General features: G+C 47.1%; 1 protein-coding gene across 2 annotated transcripts in view; it reads right to left on the bottom strand.

Annotated features, from left to right (window-relative positions):
• ABCC4 (ATP binding cassette subfamily C member 4) overlaps positions 1–24,308 on the bottom strand; it is a 233,395-nt gene that overhangs the window by 131,124 nt on the left and 77,963 nt on the right. For both annotated transcript variants that reach the window (XM_026493475.4, XM_044381898.3), the window contains exons 9-13: positions 19,243–19,344; positions 12,811–12,900; positions 11,735–11,926; positions 4,245–4,339; positions 3,947–4,033 (exon numbers count right to left, since the gene is read on the bottom strand). In XM_026493475.4, the coding sequence (XP_026349260.1) occupies positions 3,947–4,033; positions 4,245–4,339; positions 11,735–11,926; positions 12,811–12,900; positions 19,243–19,344 (566 nt within the window). The remainder of the gene's footprint in view (positions 1–3,946; positions 4,034–4,244; positions 4,340–11,734; positions 11,927–12,810; positions 12,901–19,242; positions 19,345–24,308) is intronic.

Genomic DNA, 24,308 nt, shown 5'->3' with positions numbered 1-24,308 from the left:
ACCCCTCTTCCAGCTTAGCACTAAAGCATTTAATGGAATTGTTTCTCCTTCGTTCCCGATTCCGTGCTGGCAGTCCCTGAAGGGGCTGTTAACCGAATCTGATGGGCTGCTATGACCAAGATGGGCCCACGCAAAAGTTTCTTCCTAACATCCACCACAGATAAAGGAAGATAATGATGTTATTAGGTGATGGCTTTAAATTTTTTCTAAATTATAATTTTTAATGAAAACCTCCAGGAAAATACTCTATTTGCCAAATTTTTAAGAGTAAAAATTTCCAAGTCATGCCATAAAAAAAAACATGATTCAGTAACAAGTTATTTAACTCTTAACCTCTGTAAGGGCTGTGTTAAGAAGGGCCATGAACTTGGTAGAGGGGATACAAGTAAGACAGTCACTGCCCTCATTCATTCCATTGACAGACATCTGTTGAGGTGCCAGGCACTGTTCTAAGTAAAGAGGACACCCACAGACCAGAAAACAGCAAACACTCTGCATTATGTGGAGGGAGGATCATTCAACAAACACAGAAAATGTACTCTCGAGGCGTGATGTCTGCCATGAAGAAAAAGCCAGGTGCGGGCTGCCATCCTGGATGTAGGGGACACAAGGACCATGAGACTCTCTGGGCGAACATCCCTGCAAGAGGGTATACAGCAGGTGCAGCGGCTCTGGGGACAGAAACCATCCTGCACAAAGGTGCCTTGGTGCATTCACCGTGGAGTCGGGTGTGGGGAGAACTCGACAGTGACCAAGTACAGTGCACCACAGGCTGTGGGAAGACAGAAGGGCACAGGGTGGGGATATGCTGGAATGGGGGATGGGGCAGAGGGCAAAGAACCTTGCTCGGCGTTTGAGGCCGTGGAGCTGCACCCTGCACATGAAGGGGGTCTGTGAAGGCCTGAAAGAGCAAAGGTGAACAGAGCAGGCGGCAGTGTGGGGAGATCCAGTAAGGACAGACTCAGAGAACTGATTATGCAGGAAGTAGGGGGCCTGGGGGAGGGGGCTTTCTAAAGTAGGACAGGCTCCACAGCCAAAACAGGTTAGACTGAAACCCGTTCACCTAAGGGCCTCCGACCTTCTGCATGTGACAAAATCCACGTAAACGTTTACAACATATAGTTGTAAAACTCGCAAACCTTAATAACCTTGGATGTATATTCACGACTGAAGTAAACTGTTAATGGTGAGTAGAAGTGTAATTCATTCACTTTTAATACAAAACACTTCACATTACTGAGCTCAACACAACCGCCATCTTTCATAGCATATTGTTCAGTCCAATTTTCTAGCTCGTTGAGAACATTCTCCAGCTGCTGCTGAGTGATTTCCTAAATTGCATTCGTGCTCCCTGCCCTAAGTTTCCCCAAAGAACGTGGTTCTGATTAGCAAACAACAATTTTAACAAGCTTGCTTCTATCAAGTGTATATACAAAGCCATTAAACCCGAGAGGACTTTATAAACACCTCCCGTGTTCAAAGAAGAACTTGGGGGAGCTTCCGTGATAAACATACAAATACTCAGCAATGAGAACGCCTTCTCTCCTCCCAAGTGACCCAAACGCAACGGCCAGTGGACTCTGTTCTTGGAGCGATGGAGAACTTGCAGACCCACCCAGGACGGGGCGACACACATTCTTGACTTCAGGGTGAGGCTCTAGAGATAGTGAGGCTGGGCTGCTCCTGATGCCACCAAGGGTGCGGGGCAGGGAATCTCAGGCACAGCACTGGGCCCTATCACTGAACTCAGTCACAAGCCACAAGGCACTTCCCTGAGGGAAAATTCATCAAGTCATGACTAGGAAGGGACAAGCAAGGGGGTCAGATCAAAGAGCTGGAGGCCATGTCAAGTATCAGCTGCTTGGCTCTCCGAGTTCTCAAATATTCACTGCTGCTATACACTTTTTCTTTAAACTGTGGTAAAATTTGTACAACATTTACTGTTTTAACTATTTGTAAGCATATATCTCAATGGCATTATGGACACTCGCACTGTGGTGCAACCATCACCCCGACCTATCTCCAGAACTTGTTGTCACCCCAAATCTAAGTACTTCATACATACACACTTGGGGCGGGGGAGGCGGGTAGTCATGTTAGGAACCCACACTGAGGGGACACTGAGTCCCAGGCTCCTAGTATCCCCAACCCAGAGCTGCCTCACGCTGCTAACTCTGTTAAAATCCCTTTACTTTGCTACTTAAATGATTGTGTCTCCCTATCCCACCCCCAAAATTCACATGTTGATGCCTTAATCCCCAGTAATTTAGAATTTGGTGACTGGACCTCTAAAGAGGAAATTAAGTTAAAAAATGAGGCCTTGATGGTGGGCCCTTACCCAACCTGTCCTGTATCCTTAGAAGAGATTAGGACATACGGAGATGGGGCATCTGGGGGGCTCAGTCAGTTAAGCGCCTGACTCTTGATTTTGGCTCAGGTCATGATCTCAGGGGTTGTGAGACTGAGCCCCACTTTGGGCTCCATGCTCAGTGGGGAGTCTGCTTGAGATTCTCTCCCTCTGCCCCTCCCCCCAAATCATGCATACACACGCTCTCTCTCAAATAAATCTTAAAAAAAAAAGAGAGAGAGAGAGAGAGGACATAAGGAGAAAGCCACCACCAGTGCACGTGCACAGAGGCAAGGCCATGTGAGGACACGGTAGGAAGGCGGCCACCAGCCAGCCAAGGAGAGAGGTCTCAGGAGAAACCAAGGCGCCAACACGCTGATCTGGGATTTCAGCCTCCAGGACTGGGAGAAAATCTCTCTCTGCTGTTTCAGTCCTCCTCTGTAAATGAAGATGTTTTGTGCAACACCATTTGCAAGAATATCAACCTCAGTGCGCACATTAGGGCTTCAGGAAGTGCATGGAAAGCGCTCACGGGCTTTGACAAGGTGAACAACAGTAAGGTAACTATGGGGTAGACGTGGATGCCATTTTAGCAAGAGCACATTCATGATGCTTCCAAATATGGCAGCCTGGATTCCACGAGGAGCACGAGTCACATATGTTAGGTTACAGTCTGTACAGAAAAGATTCAGAGCTGTCCTTCTTCAGTCGTGTGGTGACAAAGCAAGATCCAATGAAAACAAATTCCAGGAACACAAAGTAAGAGTCAGCAGGTGAGCTAGATTCTAGATATCTAGTTTCAAATTCAAGTTAACCCTACATGTGGGGGTCTTACGTATTAATTCTAATAAGAATCCAGGAAGCCATACTGTGATACGGAGTAAGTCATTCTTTTATTTTTTTTAAGATTTTATTCATTTATTGGACAGAGAGAGACACAGCGAGAGAGGGAACACCAGCAGGGGGAGTGGGAGAGGGAGAAGCAGGCTCACAGCGGAAGAGCCTGATGTGGGGCTCGATCTGAGAATGCTGGGATCATGACCTGAGCCGAAGACAGATGTTTAACGACTGAGCCACCCAGGTGCCCCTGGAGTAAGTCGTTCTTAAATTCTAGACTTTACCAAGTATTTCCTGACCTACAGGGTAAATAGCACGAAGGAGCCACGCCACGCCACAGAAGCGCTATGTTGGTATGAAAAAACTGCACTTCTAACGTGCCAGCAACAAAAATGATGAAGGAAAAGAACTGGGAGCCAAGTGTCATGTTACCAAGTCCCATTCTTCAATTTAAAAACTGCACATCCACTTTCTTATCCCACCAACAGTGTCTTGGTGATCAACGGTAAGCAGCAAGGGGACACCTGCCATCCGTTTCTTCACCCCCTAAAGCATGTCCTCCACTCACACCACACACAGCGAGCACCAGCTGGGTGTTCCTTGTTTTCTCTAAAACAGATCTTCCGTGGAGGGAAGGGAGGAGAAGGAGGGACACCACAGCAGAAGTGGAGTCTTCCAAAGCACCCCGGCTTCCCCGAGCACCTTTCCCCAAACTCTACAGGGTTCTGAGAACACAGAAACGACCAACACGGGCCAACTCACAGTTCAAACAAGTGCCTGCCGACTTCTGCATCTACCGCACTGAGAGGATCGTCCAGGAGGTAGATGTCTGCGTCCTGATACACCGCTCTAGAAAACAGAAGACGACATCAGACGGGGGAACACCCAGGCTCCCTGGAGCTCATCTTCCAGTCGTGACAGCCTTCAGCAACTCGGGGCGCGTTCACTCCGAGGGCCAATGGAATAACGTGGCGCTTGCCCCCCGCCACGCAGCAGGCGGTCTCGGCTCAGCCACCCCTGGGAGCAGTGCACGGAGCACGTGCAACCAAACTGTGGGTACCTTGCGAGGTTGACCCGGGCCTTCTGCCCTCCGCTCAGCGTGGCTCCCCGATCGCCTATCACGGTTAAATCTCCGTCCTCCAAAAGCTGCAAATCCTGCATGGAGACAGAAAGGGGGGGGGGGGGGAAGATTTCAAATGTGTTCTCCTGTCATCCGAAACTTTCAGTACTGGTTCTTCATACATGTATGTGATCAATAGTGATAGATATATTCCAAGTGACTAAATGGTAACCTTGAACCTTTCCAAGAAAACTCAGGGCTTTTTGCTTTCATTTTGCAGCTTTTCCCAGAGTGTTTGTGCATTTCACCATCTTAACTGATGTTTACCGAACATTAACCAGATGTCTGGCATTGTTCTGGGCACAATGAATTTGGTAGTAAAAAAAGACAAAATTCCTTGAGTTTCCATAGAGGGAGACTGACAATATGAAAAATTAGCATGAGGACAAGTCCTAAGTACTAAGAAAAAATAATAAGCCAGCTCGGGGGACAAAGGGACAGGGAAAAAAATCCTACATGGGGGTCAGGAAGGGCTCTGAGTGGAGGGGCTTTTACAGACAGACGAGGGCGCCTGCATGGACCCAAAACATGTTCCACGTGCAGAAACGAGCAAGTGCAAATGGCACGTGCCCAACGTGTTCAAGAACTAGCAGGGAGGCCAGCAGAGCTGGAGAGAATGAGTAAAGAATGGGGAGACCAAGAGCAGAGATAAGAAGGGAAGGCCATGGGTTTCACCCCCAGTGAAATGGAGAGGGGTTGTAGGGAGGAGGACGTGACCTGGCTTAGGTTTTTCAGAAATCCCTCTTGTCTCTCTGTGGAACATAGTTATTAGGGAAAAAGAGTGAAGCAGGGCGCACATGAGGACGGGACTGCATTAACGTAGATGAGCGAAGACAGTGGCTAGAACCAGAGAGGGGGCAGTAGACTCAGAGAGCAGTGGGCACGTTCCAGAGAAAATTCAAAGGTGGAGGCTGTGAGACCTGCTGATGAACGGGTGTCGGTTGTGGTGGTGGAGATGGAACGATGTACTGTCCTGTCCTCCACTTGAGAAAGGGCAAGAACAGCCTCACCACTTACGGAGCTGCGGAGACAGTGGGTGCAAACTGAGACCTTGGTTATTATGGGCAAGCCGAGATGCCCACTGAGGACGTCAGGTTGCAGCTAGATGTGCGAGTCTGGACATCGGTGCCAGGGCTACTTATGAGAGCTGGCAGCTCACCCATAGCTTGGGAAGCCCTGGGACTTAGTTTCTCGAAGAAGAAGTGTGTCTTAACTGGCCAGTTTGCTGATCTCGGCCTCAGCCCCTCACCCTTGCAGAAAGGTTAACAGCTGACCCTTGCCTTCACATTTAAGGCATGGTGATAGAGTGAAAGACGAGATTTGTACAAGAAACACGAGCAAAGAGAACACTCTGGGCAGGAAAAACAGAAGGGAGGTAACAGTGTGTTCGAGGGACACCGATCTAATCCAGTGAACGAAGGAGCTGTTCATTCCATGCAAGCCAGCTAACACGCAAAGCTGTAAAGAATAAACTAGGACATGAAGATGTGAGAATCTACCAAGTTCTACCCAAGGCTCTCAAGCTCCTGGCAGAGACCAGCAGAGTTTGCGGGAGGGTGTTGGTTATCGACCACACCTCTCAAGCATCGACCTAGAATACACGGCAACACCTTTCTACAAATGAGCCCTCATCCCCTGGTCTCTACTTTGGCCAATCTGGGGAGAAAGCATGTTGGAATGTCCAGGACAAGCAACTCCTCTGACCTCACTAAAGCCTCTTTTTCCTCTTCGACACAATGTGCAGAGACAAGAATGGCGAAGCTCAAGGGTGCTGTAACAATCAAACACGTGGACAGACACCGTCTATACACAGGAGAAGGACACGCATCAACTGTAACTCGCTCTTAGTGACAGATACATATTTTCGGATCAAACCCACAATGGGACCTCATTCACAGTGTGAATCATAACACGCAAAGCACGCCACCGAACAGAGAAGCGACGGAGAGTGTCTCCACCCTCACCCACACCCTGAGGGCCCCCAGAGGCACACAGAATCCCCTGCATGCTCAGAGCTCCACTGGACGGCAATCAATGAAAGGCAGCAATTGCTCAATCATGAAAATCCATTATCTCCCATTACTTCCTTGCTGCGCTCAGAATTCACCATCTCTCCCTTTTGGTTTCCATGAAAAACAACAGGCCGTTCTGAAACAGGCTCCCGGCCTTCCCCCGCCCACCCACATGCACACAGTTTACTTGGCATCCGATCCACTGCTGAGAGTCCTTGCAAAGTGTTCTTAGTTTTTAAGCCTTGATTTTATGTGGCTTTGTTTTCCTCCTCGAAATAGCACCAGGCTGTAGCAAAGCAATCTGAACCACTCTCTACAGAAGGCACTTCAAATCCATCCTTGCTTTTAGCAGTTAGGGAATAAGGCATGGAATCGCTCAGAGCCCAGTAGTGGGACTTTGAGTGTGTTGTTGACTCTGCAAACTATTTATGGACAAGCCTCAGAGAGAAAAAACATTTCAAAGAATATAAAGTAAAAATCTGAGTCAGGCTACTTTCCTAGCCACAATTTTCTGGTTTGGTTAAAGGGAAGAGCCTGAGTTGAGCATGAATTTCCAAATCTTCCCAATGAGCAGAAGGTATTCTAACATTAGTTACATCTCAGTCACATTTAACCTACTATTTTATCTGTAATGGTTTTCACTAAAAAGCAGACACAGAGACCAGAGGGAAAGCCAAGAAATGGCTCTGCTGCCTGGATGCCACCAAGCCAGAAAACTACAGCAGCCCTTTGGTGACGGTGGAGACTTCAGGAGAAATACCCCTGAGCAGACTGGTGACGGCTTATGGCAGTCAGCTGTGAGGCCTGGGCCCAAGGAAGGCTGATCCCAGAGTCAAACAGCAGGAGATCCAAGCCTCCAGTCATGATTGGCCTTCCTACCGTGGCCTGTCAGTACCCCACCCACCCTTCCAGGCCCAGCTCAAATACTCTCTTCCATGAAACCATCCCCGAGTTTCCCAAATCACAAGTCATCCTTCTTTTAGGGGATTCCCAAGACTTGGTATTTCTCACAAAGGGCCCACCTTATTCCGCATCATAATCTGTACACGTGTGCACAGCTTACCTCCCCAGCTCCTTGATGGTAAGACTGATGCCCCAAGCCTGGCACGCCTGGATGCCTGATAACGATGATCTCTAATCTTCACAAGCTGCAAAGTATTAGCCCCGTTTCACAGGTGAGGAAACTGAGACCAGGTTATATAATGGTCTAAGGACTGTCAGCTCTTAAAAGGAATGGGGGGAATCTGAACAGACCTCCTCTCAATTCGTACGTAGCCTTTTATTCTTCCTGCCTCATCATGCTGCCCCAAATGGTTACTGAAAAGTACATTCAGAAGTGAATTTAGGGCTCCTGGGTGGCTCAAGGTTGGTTAAGCATCTGCCTTTGGCTCAGTCATGACCCCAGGGTCCTGGGATGGAGCCCTGCGTTGGGCTCCCTGCTTAGCAGGGAGTCTGTTCCTCCCTCTCCCTCTGCTGCTCCCCCTGCTTGTGTGTGCCCTCTCTCTTTCAAATGAATAATAAATAAAATCTTTAAAATAAAAAAAAGTGTATTTAAAATAGAAAGTGAGGGTGCCTGGGTGTCTCAGTCAGTTAAGCATCTGCCCTTGGCTTGGGTTGTGATCTCGGGGTCCTGGGATCCAGTCCCGCACTGAGTTCCCTGCTCATCAGGGAGCCTGCCACTCCCCCTGCTTGTGCACGCTCGCCCTCACGCTGTCAAATAAATAAATAAATCTTTAAAAAATAATAAAGTGAACTTAAAATATCAAAATTAGCTAAGACTTGATCTCTATATCTACACACACAGAAGTATCAATAACTCATTCTCCATATTTTGATTAGCCTCATATATCCCTTATGTACTCACTTATTTCCTATTAAGTCATAGGTGAGTAAAAGTTATCCCAACTGAGAGATAAAAAACTGAAGATAAAACCATACTTATTCTATAACCGTCAAGGTGATCAGAAAAGAAAATGTCCAGGGGCACCTGGGTGGGACGGCGGTTAAGCATCTGCCTTTGGGTCAGGGCGTGATCCCAGCGGTCTGGGATCGAGCCCCACATCAGGCTCCTCCGCTATGAGCCTGCTTCTTCCTCTCCCACTCCCCCTGCTTGTGTTCCCTCTCTCACTGGCTGTCTCTATCTCTGTCTAATAAATAAATAAAATCTTTAAAAAAAAAAGAAAAGAAAATGTCCAAGTTGGCAGAAATGTAGTAAACGTGAAAAGAAACTATAAGCCTGTGAGCACCCCAGAGGGGCTTATAAATTCAAGGGATCTATGTGGGAAAATATTAAACTTGAATTTATCAATGCTATACCTTCAAATATGTATTGCCTAAAAATGCTCAAAAGTCTTCAAGTGGTACAATATGCGAATGTCACATGATACATCATTTATGTTAAAACAGTATTTTTATTGGTAATTTATGTAATGTGTTAGGGCACCTACACAATTATCAACTCAAATAATGGAAGTTACAGACTCAAATGCCTTCTTCCTAACATGTCACATTTTTCCGATGTGATTCTACCCAAAATTGGCTGCTCTTAAAATTAAGAGCTACTATCTCTTCCACATGATTCTAACATTTATCGAATGCTTGTGATGTCCCTAGCAATCAGGTGCTGCAAGATCATCATTGCCTCTCATCCTAAGAAACATCTATATGTTCTATAACTCACTACAAGGTCACTTTGACTAGGTCATCAGCCCAAATCGATGTTGCTCAGTGTGATTACTTCTTATCTTCCCATTTTATTTCAGAAATGGTTTCTGGGGCGCCTGCGTGGCTCAGTTGGTTAAGCGTCTGCCTTTGGCTCAGGTCATGATCTCGGGGTCCTGGGACTGAGCCCCGCGTTGGGCTCCCTGCTCAGCGGGGAGTCTGCTTCTCCCTCCACCCCACCCCCTGCTCCTGCTGTCTCTCTCTCCCTCTTACTCTCAAATAAATAAATCTTTTTTAAAAAATTATATACATATAATTTACTCATTATTTAAAAAGTGGCATCTATTCAGGCTACAAATAAATTTAATTCCCTTCTTTTCAGGAATGCTCCCTTAGCCTCTTAGGCAATTGAATATAATTTATCTTGTCATGTTAGGGGTCAATGTCAAACATAGCATTTGCAACTGGCTCAGTGTTAGGAGGCAAATTCAGGCAAAAGGTTTACTTTTCTATTGTGTGTGAAAATGCTGTTCATGATTTGGGCGCATGGGTATCTGTCTGAATGTTACTGGCCATATAGATTGTTGGTACTTATCTATTACTCTTAAAAATTCTTCCTCCTGGGGCACCCGGGTGGCTCAGTCGGTTAAGCGACTGCCTTCAGCTCAGGTCATGATCCTGGAGTCCCAGGATCGAGTTCTGCTCGAGTCCCCCCCCCTGCCAAGCAGGGAGCCTGCTTCTCCCTCTGACCCTCTCCACTCTAGTGCTCTCTCTCATATAAATAAAATCTTTTTTAAAAAAAGTCCTTCCTCCTGGACATGCACAGCCACCCGTATTTAAAGGGTCATTACCGTGACCAGGGCTACCTAGTGGCTTAGGAATGGAAAAGGCAGAGGTGTAAGTATGAGAAGGAAAACCCTCAGCTTCTAGTACCCACTTAGGGTTGAAATCTTCAGAAGTGGACAACACGAAGGTACGGGGACCACACGCTGGCCTCTTTGGCCACTCACTCCCGGCAGCCACTGCACTGACGAGACTCCTCCTTGCCCTAGTTTTAGCAACTGTAAAATGAGGACAGTGCCATCAAAGGCCCTGGTAAAAGATGAAAAACTCATATACCTTTGTGTGCACGTGTGTCTGCGTGCAGGGAAGACAGGCAGAAAAATGATCAGCGCACGGACTCGGGATAAACGGGAGTTATTACTACTGTTTCACATCTGCTTTCTCCGTCTTCCTATACAGGACGTGCCATTTACAAAAATCCAGCCCATCACTGCTAACTTGATGTCATTTCTGGAAACACACCACCTCTCATTAACAATGACCCAGGGGAAAGAAATAGAAGCCCATTAAACAGGCAATTATGTTTTGTCCACATCATAAAATGCTACTCACCTGATAAAATCTATGATGTCCAAGCCACTGTTGAAGCAAAATTACTATTTCCTCACAAAGCTGGCTTGGAGCCTTCAATACCCTCCCGTTAAAAGTCTGTCCCAGCCTTTTCCGCACAGCATAAAGGAACAGTCGGATGTCCAGACCGCATTGAACAGACCCCGGGGAGAGCCCTTTAACGCTATTATCCACTGATTTTTATAACCCAAAGGGAGTCACAGAGTATCAGTATGTGCTTTTTTCCTTTTTTTTTTTTTTTTGCTAAATTATATTCTCCCATCAGGTAAGTTCCGTTTTCATCATGCATTCATCCATTTTACTTAAATCCCAAGCACAATTAAACAATTCATCTTGCCATTTTCTGCAAAACAGTGTCATTTCTGAAAACAATCTCTCCCCTTGTGAAATGATGTAGTATTCAAACGAAATTTTAAAGTATTTCCTTTTCTTTAAATAATAAATCACACGTGAAAAATCAAGTGAAGAGGAGACCTATGGACTGAAGGGGACCCAGGAGATCAATCAACCAAGTGCAAAGAACAGACCTTACATGGAGTCTGATTCAAATCAACGGCTGACGAGATCCCCTCCTGAGATAATTCACAAAACGTAAACTTGGACGAGAACGCTGATATTAAGGAATCGTGGTCATTTTTCAAAGATGATAACATGGTTTCTTTTCAAAGGAATTCTTACCTTTTAGAGATGCCTAAGGAACGACCTGCAGATGAACTACATGAGGTCTACGTTCTGCATCAGAATTCGGGGTGTGGGTGGGAAGGCAGAGAGCAGGGGCACCAGGCAGACAGATTCACCCCCAGCAGAGTGTGGCTGACGCTGGGGGATGGGTACATGAGGGGTGATTACATGACTGTCTCTGCTTTTGCAAATTGTTGTAATTGTCCCTTTAAAAAGTTAAAAGTGAATAAAACTCGGGGCACCTAGGTGGCTCAGTCGGTTAAGTGACTGGCTCTTGATTTCGGCTCAGGTCAGGATCTCAGGGTCATGGGATCCAGTCCCAAGTCAGGCTCTGTGCTCCGCGTGGAGTCTGCTTGAGGTTCTCCCTCTCCCTCTGCCCCTCCCCCTTGTTCATGCTCTCTAAATAAATCTCTTTTTAAAAAAAAAAGTGAATAAAACTTCCCACAACAAAAAAAGCATCCTGTGACTGTCATCCTCACATCAGGATTAACACAGCAGGGTACACGGGCAGATAAATACGGTGCCTTCGCCCACAAGACCCCCTTGAAGTGTTAAACAATGTCCAAAGATCTTCCAAACATAAAAAAGGACGTAAACCCCATAGTTTAAACCAACACTTTTATCATCTGACATTCAAGTTACATGTAACTCCAAAGTCCTTACCTTTTTCAAAGCACAAGCCTTTATTACTTTTTCGTATCGTTCCTTTTCATATTTCTTCCCAAATAAAATGTTACTCCTCACAGTTCCTGAAAACACCCAGGGCTGCTGAGAAACGTAGGCGATCCTTCCATGCACGCTGACCAGCCCGTGGCTCCGGGGCAGCTCCCCCAGAACGGCACTTAACAGTGAGGACTGAAACAGAGGGTAAACAAGCACGTGTGCATAGCAGCGCTCAGCACAGAACCGGCCACGCCATTCACAGCCTGCCCCGGCCCCGGGGCCCCGAGACACCCCAGGGCTCCTTCCCTTTCACTACCACACAGTACGGCCCCGAAGGGGCAATCGAACAGGTGAATACCCACAAAAGAGAGTATCCCAGCCTGCTCTGCCCAGGGGCGTTTCCCCCCAAAGACTATGAGTGTTGACCATTCTCAACAGAGAAGGCTGGCACGGTATGCACTTTCTAAGTCTGAGGTTTGACACCGGTGGCCCTGAGCCCAGGCGAAGGCTGTAACTCATCGATCCAATGCATCAGCAACTCTGAAGTGAGTCAGGTTTGCAAAGAGAAAAAAATCCGTCGTAAGTAATCGTGCAGCACGCACACTTCCTTCAAGTCTTTCACGAATTACAGGCGTGGTGTGTCTGTGCCTACCGCTATCCGAATGCCCCTAACGCTGAGCTGAAGTAATCTCCGGCGTATCTGTCCTGCCCCACGACCTGGCTGCTTCTTGAGGGCAGAGGAGTCCCAGCCTTCTTACATGTGTATCTTTTGCTCCCAGCACAGCGCCACGCGCGTGGTGGCACAAAGAATTTCCCTCACTGAGATACCCAACTCCCAGACAAGCATTTCCAAACTGTGCAACTTGAAGCACCAAGAAAAAACACAAAACACACTGACCGAATTGATCTGGCCGTGCAACCTGCTTGCAGAACTGAAGCTCCATGGAACCGCTGTTGAGAAATGCATTCTAGATATACGCAAGTCAAAACTGTGTGACACATGGCCCAACCTCAAGAACGTCACACGAGACGTGGCGTGGCAGTGAGCTGTCACAAGACATAATATTAGGACTTACCTTTCCTGCTCCCACCGGTCCGATCACAGCTAACAATTCCCCGGGTCTCACAGTAAAGGAAAGGCCTTGTAGGGTTGGGGTTTCTGACGCCTACAAAGCAAAGTTTAAAAAATATGCCCATTTCAATAAAGTAACACAAATTACCTCAAAAAGAAAATAAAATCATAGTCACTGATACATGACATAACCCACATCTGTCTCCTTCCTATTTGAAGATACTGTGTCCTGGAGGCCTTTTCATTCAACTCTATTTCTCTGGGGTTTAGCTGCCTTTCGGAAGACCTGTTCCCTTACCGGATTTGCATTATGACCCCAGTTCTAGACACTCACAGAATTTAAGCGGTAGAAATGACAAGGCACGGGGGCGCCTGGGTGGCACAGCGGTTAAGCGTCTGCCTTCAGCTCAGGGCGTGATCCCGGCGTTATGGGATCGAGCCCCACATCAGGCTCCTCCACTATGAGCCTGCTTCTTCCTCTCCCACTCCCCCTGCTTGTGTTCCCTCTCTCGCTGGCTGTCTCTATCTCTGTCGAATAAACAAATAAAATCTTGGAAAAAAAAAAAAAAGAAAAAGAAAAAAAAAAAGAAATGACAAGGCACCCTACTGAAATGGAAATTTCTTAGCACACGGTGACATTAAAAGAATATAGCTGACAGAATATTCAGTATGGGAAGGGCTTTTTTGTCACAATTAAATTTTTTTTATTTAAATTCAATTTAGTTAACATATACTGTATTATTCGTTTCAGGGGTAGGATTTAGTGATTCATCAGTAGCGTATAAAGCCCAGTGTTCACTACATCGCGTGCCCTCCTTAATGCCCACCACCCAGTGACCGCATTCCCCATCCACCTCCCCTCCAGCAGCCCTCAGTTTGTTCCCTAAGCTAAGAGTCTCTTATGGTTTGCCTCCCTCTTGGTTTTTTAATCTTTTTTCTTCCCTTCCCCTATGTTCATATGTTTTGTTTCTTAAATTTCACATATGAGCAAAACCATATGGTATTTGTCTTTCTCTGACTGGATTATTTCACTTAGCATAATACCCCGTAGTTCCATCCATGTAGTTGCAAATGGCAAGATCTCATTCTTTTTGATGGCTGAGTAATATTCCACTGTGTAAACACCACATCTTCTTTATCCATTCATCAGCTGATGGACATCTAGGCTCTTTCCATAGTTTGGCTATTGTGGACATTGCTGCTATAAACATTGGGGTGCAGGTGTCCCTTCGGATCACTATGTTTGTATCCTTTGGATAAATACCTACTAGTATAATTGCTGGGCATAGAGTAGCTCTATTTTTAACTTTTTGAGGAACCTCCGTACTCTCTTCCAGAGTGGCTGCACCAGCTCGCATTCCCACCAGCAGGGTAAGAGGGCTCCCCTTTCTCCACATCCTCACCAACATCTGTCATTTCCTGACTTGTTAATTTTAGCCATTCTGAGTGGTGTGAGCTGGTATCTCATGCTGGTTTTGATTTGTATTACTTTAGTATGGGAGATTTTTTAAAGCTTACATTATTTTTTTTTAAGATTTTATTTATTTATTTGACAGAGATAGAGACAGCCAGCAACAGAGGGAACACAAGCAGGGGGAGTGGGAGAGGAAGAGGCAGGCTCATAGAGGAGGAGCCTGCTGTGGGGCTCGATCCCATAACGCCGGGATCACGCCCTGAGCTGAAGGCAGACGCTTAACGACTGCGCCATCCAGGCGCCCCTTAAAGCTTACGTTCCGACCCTTAGTTTTAATCTTCTATTTCACTAACCCCCACAAGGTGGCAGCATAAGTACACGGCATGTCAGGGACCCTTCGCTAATAAGTAATTTGAAATCTCCAATAATCTCTCTATGCTCATGTGATAAGGAAGGAATCTCAGTAATGCTCATGATGCAAGAAAGCACTTCACATTATAAGGTCACCAGGGGCAAAAAGACTGCTGTCAGTGGTGGTCAAGCTCTGCAATCAGAGCTCAAGTTTAACACGAACAAAAACAATGAGTAAATGAGAATGGGATTGTGGGCCACAGTGATAAAGTTCGAGTTTTCCATCTGAAGCATGCATTACCTGTCCCTAGCTAAATAGGGACAGCAAAGCACCTCTACTGTAAAAGACACATGGAGGTGTGCATGACAGCACAGAATCCAACACAAGGGAAAAGGATAAAGCAAAAATCACGCTAATCAGAAGTTGTATTCCTGAACATTCTATAAATTCTAAGATAAAGGGGCACCTGTGTGGCTCAGTCAAGCATCTGCCTTCTGTTCAAGTCATGATCTCAGGGTCCTGGGACTAAGCCCTGCATCAGGCTCTCCGCTCAGCAGAGACTCTCCCTCTCCCTCTATGCTCGTGTGCGCTCTCTCAAATAAATGAATAAAAATCTTTTTTTAAAAAATCTAAGATAAAGAGATTTAGGGTTAAGAAAATTTGAAGTACTCATGTTAAAGAAAAGTTCAGTTTTACAGTTACACAGTTCAATCTATTCTTCAAGAGATCATATTGGATTCATTTCCATATATAACTTCCAAATATTAGAAAATCAACTGCTAAGAGGGAAGGGTGTATTGAAGAAGGGAGAGTTTAGCAGAGCATGGTAAAAACCAAAATGAGGAGGTTTCCTTTTCAATCAATACTTGGAATTATCTTTTAAGCAAAAGGCAGAGGGTACAAAGAAGGATAGTTTAAATTGAGATTATAGACCTCAGCAGTAGTCGCCAACTATAAGAATGTTTGTCCAAACCCAGAAATTAAAACTATCAGAAGGACGGCACTGGAGGAGATAATGCTAAGTGAAATAAGTCAAGCAGAGAAAGACAATTATCATATGATTTCTCTCACCTATGGAACATAAGAACTAGGATGACCGGTAGGGGAAGAAAGGGATAAAGAAAGGGGGGGGTAATCAGAAGGGGGAATGAAGCATGAGAGACTATGGACTCTGAGAAACAAACTGAGGGCCTCAGAGGGGAGGGGGGTGGGGGAATGGGATAGGCTGGTGATGGGTAGTAAGGAGGGCACGTATTGCATGTTGCACTGGGTGTTATACGCAACTAATGAATCGTGGAACTTCACATCAGAAACCAGGGATGTACTGTATGGTGACTAACATAATATAATAAAAAAACTTTTAAATAAATAAATAAATAAATAAATAAATAAATAAATAAAACTATCAGAAGAGGGGTGCCTGGGTGGCTCAGTCGTTAAGCATCTGCCTTCGGCTCAGGGCGTGATCCCGGAGCCCTGGGATCGAGCCCAGCATCGGGCTCCTCCACTGGTAGCCTACTTCTTCCTCTCCCACTCCCCCTGCTTGTGTTCCCTCTCTCGCTGGCTGTCTCTCTAATAAATAAATAAATAATCTTAAAAAAAAAAAAAAACTATCAGAAGAAGATTGATAGGAACTGTTTAAGGTGGAATTTCTAAAAAGCTACTATTTGGGGATAATCCGGACTGTGGGCTTGGTTCCACCTGTTATGATCTCCACCTAATTTCCCATGGGATCCTTCTGTGAGTCCTGACCATGCACAGACCCATGGCTGAGGATCTAGTGAATGCATCTGAATCCCAAACCCTTTCTGAAGACCGCTTGCAAGGGGCGAGCGTTCTGCAAACACAGGTGGGGAAATGTCCTCCCACATCACAGGAAGCTGACCAAGAGCTGATGCAAGGCAATGCCACCTTCTGCGTTCTAGAAAAGGATTCTTCAAAAACAAAGGGCAGAGAAATGCACACAGCTGCGATTCAGAACATCCCTTGCGAGTACAACAACCTGGGATGGCTGTAGGAAGAATCCAACCCACGGATAAGCGAAAGCCGTGGAGTTTGGCCCGCTGAGCTAGCCTTCCCACAAACAGGTGCAGACCTGAATGTTCTGGTCATGAGCTTCAGGACCTCCCTCTACATCTTGAGCGGGTACGTGCAATTAAGAAAATGCCCGAAAGACAACAAGCACAGCAGAAGTAAAAGGTCTGGATAGTTTTCAAAATGAAAAATTTCTCTGGGAAGAACTGAACTGATTATAAAATGGGTACACACTAAAACAACAATAATTACATTTAATCACCAAAGAAAAACCAGCCCCAGATTTTATCAGAATTATAAAAAGTATTAAGAAGCTGGATTTCAATACAAAGAAACGTTTTTTTAAGCTTCTCCACTCCTTTCTTCATGTCTCATAACTAAGTAGTTCCTATTTTACTACATTTGACTCAGTTACAACTACAAACTAATAACCCACATGCCAACACTGGCTTCCTGTTCCCTGCACCTCCGAGTTTCTTGCTGGGGCCAGGCAGGGAGTCGCTTCCCTGTGCCGGCCGCAGGAGCAGATGCTGCTCGTGCGTGACCAGCAGGGGGCAGCATCTGCCAGTTCAGGGGCGCTCTGTCACTGCTAATGCAACACACCACACTGAGCCTGAGCTCTGGGCCAGACACCTGCTGGGCCCTGGGGAGGCAGCCATGAACCACACAGGCCAACACCCCTGCCGTGTGGCGGCTTAGAGGTTCCCACCGGACCATGCACTTCAAAGCTGAGAGGCTGAAACCAAGTGCATTCATTTCATGAATGAAACCAGGTGGGTGAGGCCTCTGTCCAGCTACCCACCCAGCTGTCTAGCGCAGCTGGTTAGCATGTCCACGTCCCTCCGCCTCCCAGCCCAGCATGTGCTGCATTCGGCCTCAGCTTCTCTCCCAAACCCCCAAGGTCTGTGCCCCTTCCCCAGCCAAGTCTCCCCCATCTCTGAGTCATCAAACAGGCTCTCGTTTCTCCCGGCATGAGGCACAATCCTCCCACAGACGAGGCCAACACACCAGAATGCAGTGTCCTGTGCTGCAGGGCAAGCCGCGGAAACAAGGCTGAGAACATATTAGCAAGCTCTGGAAGAACAGAACTGTTCGTTCTGCGGTGCTGCGGAGTTCGGCACAGAAGCAGACCATACACGGCATGTGGTAGCGACCTCGGTGCCTTCTAACTCAACGGCATTCACAGAAGGGACTTCGGCGGTGCTTTCTCGAAGTGCTACTGTGCACCTCGAGGACAACAATCAAGCTGGAGGGGATCTGCTGCATGAAGGTAGAAACGGCCAGGTGAGGCAGCGCACCTGGTGTGAGCACCCATGTGCAATGGTGCGTGACGGGGGCTCTCTGCGTTTGGGCACATATTGTCGGCATGGACGGCGGCCACCAGGTGAGAAGTAGGCAAACACGGCACAGGTGGCAAGATACTGAGTCACAGGCATGAGAGGCCAGGAAGGCTCCACAGTTAGGACACTTGCAGCCCCAGAGCAGGTGGGCATCAGTGCCGGGAGAGCACCGGGTGGCTCGTGGCCCCACTGCTCAGCCTTCCCCTTCCTATGCCCAGAACTGGCTCCTGCCAACGTCCAAGCCAACTGCAGCTCAGCCCTGGGGAGCACTGGTCTGAGCACAGGGGTGGGAGGGGGGAGAGGCTGGCACCCTAGCACCTCCATCGGCCGCTTCACCTCCACGGTGCCCCCAGAGGAGGCCCTCACACCACGGTCACCACTCCTGCCGGCAGCCAGGCTCCTGAGCTCTGCTCCAAGCGGGTGACCCTCTTGTAGAGGCCACCTCCTCCCTGCGTCTCTCCAGCCACTGCTCACCTCTGGGTTGCCTCACACACCATTTGCCCTCTTTGCTCCATTGTCCTTTCGCTGCTTAGGTAAGGAATTCCCTCTCTGGTGGTGTGAGTTCTGTTTTCCTGACTAACCCAGTCTCTGATGGGAGAATGCGCATAGAAGACCACAGAAGCAGGCAAGGAACGTGTTTCAGTTTTGGACAAGGGAGGCTGCACTGGGCCTGCAAGGCTGAGAACCTGAGAGTGGTCACCTGGCCACACAGCAAAACCCTTAAGCTGGGAATCACTGGCACTTACTTTGCCCACCTGCTGCCTTCTCCCCGCCCTAGGCTGCCACCAAAGTTGCCAGAACCTTCCGGAAGCTTAGCACAGGGGAGCCATCATCCTACCCCTCAGCGAAGATCCACATCATGGGCTTCACTCAATGTGTAATAAGATGGTCTTATAGGATCAAGGTAAAAAACACACAAGGGCTCCCCAAAGTCTCTCCTCTACAACCATGTGTATTTGTTAGTTAACCCATTCTGTGCAGTATCACTTGTCTGCTCAACCCTATAAATTCTAACATCGCAAGCTTACGTACGTACTCAAAAAAAATGTAATACTTGGAAAGTTCTCTTACAGATGAGATAAAGAACAACAGATCAGTGCCTTCGACTGATTTTATACTTAATCTCTACCAATTACAAACCGTACTCCTGATTTTGAGAATTTTTGTAACATACTTTCAAGTAAATGAGGCCAGTCACATTTTATACGGTGTGAGAAAAATCTCAAAATTCACTATCACATCTACGTGCCCAGTCGTCGCTTAGCAGGTGTGATCTCGTCATGGAGAAATCGTTACCTTATCCCAAAAGGCAGTGAAGTCCTGCACGTGCACTATCATTTTACCATCTGACGGCAGCTGAGGGGGGCGCTGTGAGACCTCGTCCAGTAACAGAAAGTTCTGCAGAAGAAGGAAAAAGGCGGGTTGAACTGCAGGAACAAAGCATACGCAGAAGTAATTGCTTTCCTGGGAATCTGCCATGTAGCATTTTACGCAGCCCGTGTATCACTTTACTAACTGTATTTGAAGGCTGGACAACAATCACAACACACTATGCACTATGTAATTATATAACAGAGTGTGTGTGTGTGTGTATATATATATACACACACAAATAAAGAGCTCACAAAGCTCTTTGTAACCTTCTCAACAAGTGTCCTGATTCTTCCCTAAAGAGAAAATATGGCTCCAAAGAGTGAACACATTTAGAACCTGGACATTTTTATTGTTTTACTTCTGTGTTACCAACAATAAACAGGGTAGCAAATGGTAGGAAATGATTCCATAAACATTTACCTAATCCCACCAATGTGCCAAGCACCACTCCAGATGCTGCGAACACAGATAAAGGCCTTCAGGAATCAAGTTGGCCCAAAAGGACAGGCTGGGAACTTGAGACCAATGGAAGAAACTCCGAATGAAAAATGTGGCTCTGCCCATTTATTTGTTGTGACCTTTCCCTGGGCACTTAGGTGCACTTTCTCCCTGTACGTGTCAAATCAATGTATCATTTGTCATCCTTTATTTTTTTTAAGTTTTTTTTTTTTTTTTTAATTTGAGAGAGAGCGTGTGCAGGCATGCGAGCAGGGGTGGGGTAGGAAGTGAGAGCAGCAGACTCCTGCTGAGCAGGGAAGCCGGATGTGGGGCTCGATCCCAGGACCTGGAGATCATGACCTGAGCAGAAGTCAGACGCTTAACCAAGTGAGCCACCCAGGCGCCCCCTCCCTTGTCATCATTCTTTAAAAAAAAAAAAAAGAAAGAAAGAAAGAAAAAAATTATTCCTAAAAAGTATTTTACAAGCACTTTTCATTATCCCTTTTCTTTTCTCCTTAGGAAATACCCACTCCTTGGCAGCAGAAATGGCCCCATCTTCTACTTCCTCCTCTTTTCCACACTACTTAGCAGCTACCCCCAGCAATCTGAATTAAATGAAGTCCCGCTGTTACAAATATAATCACATATATAGGAAAACTCCTTCTTGTTCTGCAAAGCCTAGACATAATTCAACGAGAAAAGCTGCACTGGTACAGAAATGGGATAAACAACCAATACCACCTCCACCCCCAAAACTCTGAACATGTGACAGAGACTGTTAATGGCGCTCAAAATCTGCTCTCATTCTCCAGTGGAAACAAAACCCTAATTTTGAGCTGGCGCACGGCAGCCTGGAAAAGGAACCACTCTTCCCAGCCTCCCATGGAGCTCTGTGTAGCCAACGGGATTAAGTTCAGGCCAGTGGAAAGTGACAATGTCCAAGAATCCTTTTTCCACCCAGTGGCTTGGAAGTTGCCCGCTTAGCCAAGGCCACACACAGTGGAATAATATGAAAGAAAATGTCTGGGTCTCTAACATCACGGAACAGAACAGAACTTCCTTTGGGGTGAACTATGTCCTCCTAAAAAGATATGTTGAAGTCATAACCCCAGTTACCTCAAAATTTGACTGTATTTAGAAATAGGGTCATTGCAGATGTGATTAATTAAGGTGAGGTCATAGCGGAGTAGGGTGAGCTCTAAATCCAATGTGACTGGTGTCCTTGTAAGATGCAGAGGAGGGGGGCGCCTGGGTGGCTCCGTCGGTTAAACGTCTGCCTTCAGCTCGGTCATGATCCTGGGGTGCGGGGATCGAGCCCCATGTCTGGCTCCTTGCTTGGTGGAGAGCCTGCTTCTCTCTCTGCCTGCGGCTCCCCCTGCTTGTGCTCTCTCTCTCTCACTCTCTGTGTCAAACAAATAAATAAAATCTTTAAAAAAAAAAAAAAAAAAAGGAGGAGGAGGAGAAGAGGCCGGCTCAGTCGGTAGAGCACACAACTCTTGATCTCGGGGCTGTGAGCTCGAGCCCCACGTTGGGCACAGAGATTACTTAAAAACAAAATCTTAAAGAAGCAGCAGCAGCAGCTGCAGAGCCACACACAGGCAGAAACCAGCTATACAACGAGGAAGACAGAGATCAGAGTGACGGCAACGGCAAGCTGAGGAACGTCAAGGTCGGGCAGCAACCACCAGAAGCCGGAGAACGCAAGCAAGGATTCTCCCTTCTAGGCTTCAGAGGGATCGTGGCCCTGAGGACACCTCGATTTCAGACTGCTGGCCTCCAGAACTGTGCAACCACAAACTTCTGTTGCTCTGAGCCACCTAGTTCGTGGTACTTTGTTATCTGTTACAAGCAGCCCTAGGAAACCCACACCCAACCTCGGGAAGATTCTTGCAGGAGAGAGATACCAACCGCCCTGTGTATGCAGCTTTCACGCAGATATCCTAGGACCCACCGGCAAACCGAACCCCAACCAACCAAACCCCAACGAAGCAACGGACGTAAGCCTGTGAAAGCATTTTAGGGGAACAACATATAAGTCACCTGCTGCTCCAAAACTCACCAACATGCTTGACGTCATTAAAACCTCGTCTACCAGACACAAAGCCACAAGTCTGAGTACCACATTCTACGTCAAAAGAACCGGCAAAAGCTGAACATGCCGTTTCTTCTGTGCAGGAACACCTGCTCCTGCACCTTTCCCTCAAAGAGCCAGCAGGCGAGCGGCGTGGTCTGCTCGCTCTTTCTCCCCACCCCTCCGGGCTCACTGGGAACCTTGCTACCTGCCCCCCGCCTGTGTCCGGCAGGGAAGCAGAAAGGACAGACGATGGTCTGAGGGCTCCTCTGCTGGCTTCAAACCCAGCCTGGCCCAAACTCTCTTGCGCCACCACCTCTCCCATAGTCAACCAGGTAGCAACTCTTGCCTAGTCTGCCACAGTTCAGCTCCCTCCAATTCTTCATTCCTCTTGAAACAACATAATTTTGGAATCTCACTAGCAATTATTCATGATTCTGACACAATTTTTTGCTGTCTCCCTGTACCTTCCGGTTCCTTCCCTAGAAGTCCCCAACACCACCAAGCTTATTCCAAACACCACTCCCTACTGATCTCACTGAAACACCTCTGAAAATGTCCACCATGCTTATAACCCTTCAGTGACCCATGAACACCCAAGTCCGCACTCCCGGAGTGGCCTCTACCTTGATACCCTTGAGTACTAAACCAACCCAGCCTTGTCAGCCCGTCTCAGATGCTAACCGTCCTGGGAACCAGCTCACGACGGCCCCAGCTGGCATTGCCCACCCTACTTGAGTCCCCAAAGGGGTATCAAGTCATGGCAAGGGAGAAGACTATGCCATTCACGCACTTACAAACAGTCCCAGCTCCAGTGTAACACTGAGCCTCACAAAGGGTCAGACCATCAGGGATATCCCCTAAAGGAATGAACAGACCATACGGCTGGTGCAAGTGAGTCTGAACACTGACCATACCGCTACCATCTTACACAGTATGAGTTAACAAGGCAACAAGCAGAAGGTTATAGATGTTATAAATCTTGTCTAGACAGAATATAATTCCAATTTTATAGCATAAGCGTATTACCAAGATATAAAATTCAATATTCAGTATGTACACATTAGAATAGCAATTCCCCCACCTTCAAGAAAAGAAAGAAAAAGAGAAACTATGCACAAAGTAAGAAAGTAAATCTATCGAGCATTTGTCCGGAAATAATAGGTCTGAGTGGAGAAAGAAGTCATAGTCTCCCAGTGGTGAAATGAGACTCCATTCAACACATGAACGGCTTGTAAAGGTGCCAGCAGCGCTGGTCGGATTTTTCTTTAGTACTCAGGCTGATGAAAAAGCTGACATTAAATTGCCATTACAGCCATGAAGCGCATACCCAGAGCAGGTCATGCGGGAAAGTATCAGGCGTCAGAACTCAAGCCAGAAAGATTGACTTCGGAGTGGCTGGTAGGCAAAAAGCCTAAGCAGCTTTATGAACAATATAACCTCAGAGACACACTTTACTGGGTGTAGACGTCGTTAAGACTTCCAGTGCTTTGAAGTTAAGACAAGATCTTTTATAATCCTATTGGACTCGTTCAATGTCACTAAGAGAAAAATAGAAGGAACTTCTTGGGCCTCTAACCTCAGAATAAACCCTTCATTTTCGGTACACGGGAAAAAGGAAATTGAAAAGTATGTGTAGAAAAGAAGACACTACACCATATAGCCCACCTGAGGCCTTCCGCCGGGGCTGCGGACCACAGCGCCATCTTGAAGGGGGAAAGGTCTGCTGGATTTACCGCCTACGACTCCCAACCGCGATCTTACTGGAAATCCTGCTGGATGGCCTGCCCAGCCTACCGAGTCTGGGCTGCAGGAGACAGTGTCACAGGTGTGCCCGCCAAACTCCTGACTCTACGAGTCAGATGTCACCTAGTCCTGACCTCCCGGTGAATGCACTCCACGAATCTTTTCTTCCTCTCCTGCTGCCATGTTTACCTCTAACTGCACATTAACACATTCAAGTGAGAGGCAGGGAAAGGAAGAAGAGTGAACGCTGGATCCGTTCATTCCATTTAGTGCCTACTACCTCTGTCAGGTGCCCAAAGTCAAGACGTGCTCCTGAGTGGCTCTGAAATCAATACACTCGAGATCAAAGGTTATAGAAACCACACAGGTTGAAAAAGAGTCTAAGATCTAAAAGAAAATAAGATACTTCAATAATTCCATCAAGCCACCCTGCAGCAGCTTCCCACACTAACCACCCCCTTCAGTCAGGCCAGTATTTATCTGATGCCCATGACGTGCCCAACATGGACCGACCACTATGCAAAGAACCATCAGATATGGTCTGCTGGGGGGGGGGGGGGGTCAGTATAGTCCCGGGGAGTGAGAATCACCCACTCGATATGCTGCTGAGCAGTGGGGTACTGGCCTGGCCCATAAATAGGGAAGCCTGAGCTCAGCATGAAGAAAAGTGCTAGAGCAGGTGGGGGGGGGGGGGGGTTCCACTGGAGGACTCAGTAGCATTTGCCTAAATCAA

This window comes from Ursus arctos, unplaced genomic scaffold, assembly GCF_023065955.2.
Source record: "Ursus arctos isolate Adak ecotype North America unplaced genomic scaffold, UrsArc2.0 scaffold_10, whole genome shotgun sequence".
Classification (NCBI taxonomy): domain Eukaryota; kingdom Metazoa; phylum Chordata; class Mammalia; order Carnivora; family Ursidae; genus Ursus; species Ursus arctos.
The sequence above is the reverse complement of the archived record's forward strand: the minus strand, read 5'-3'. Positions and strand labels throughout refer to the sequence as shown.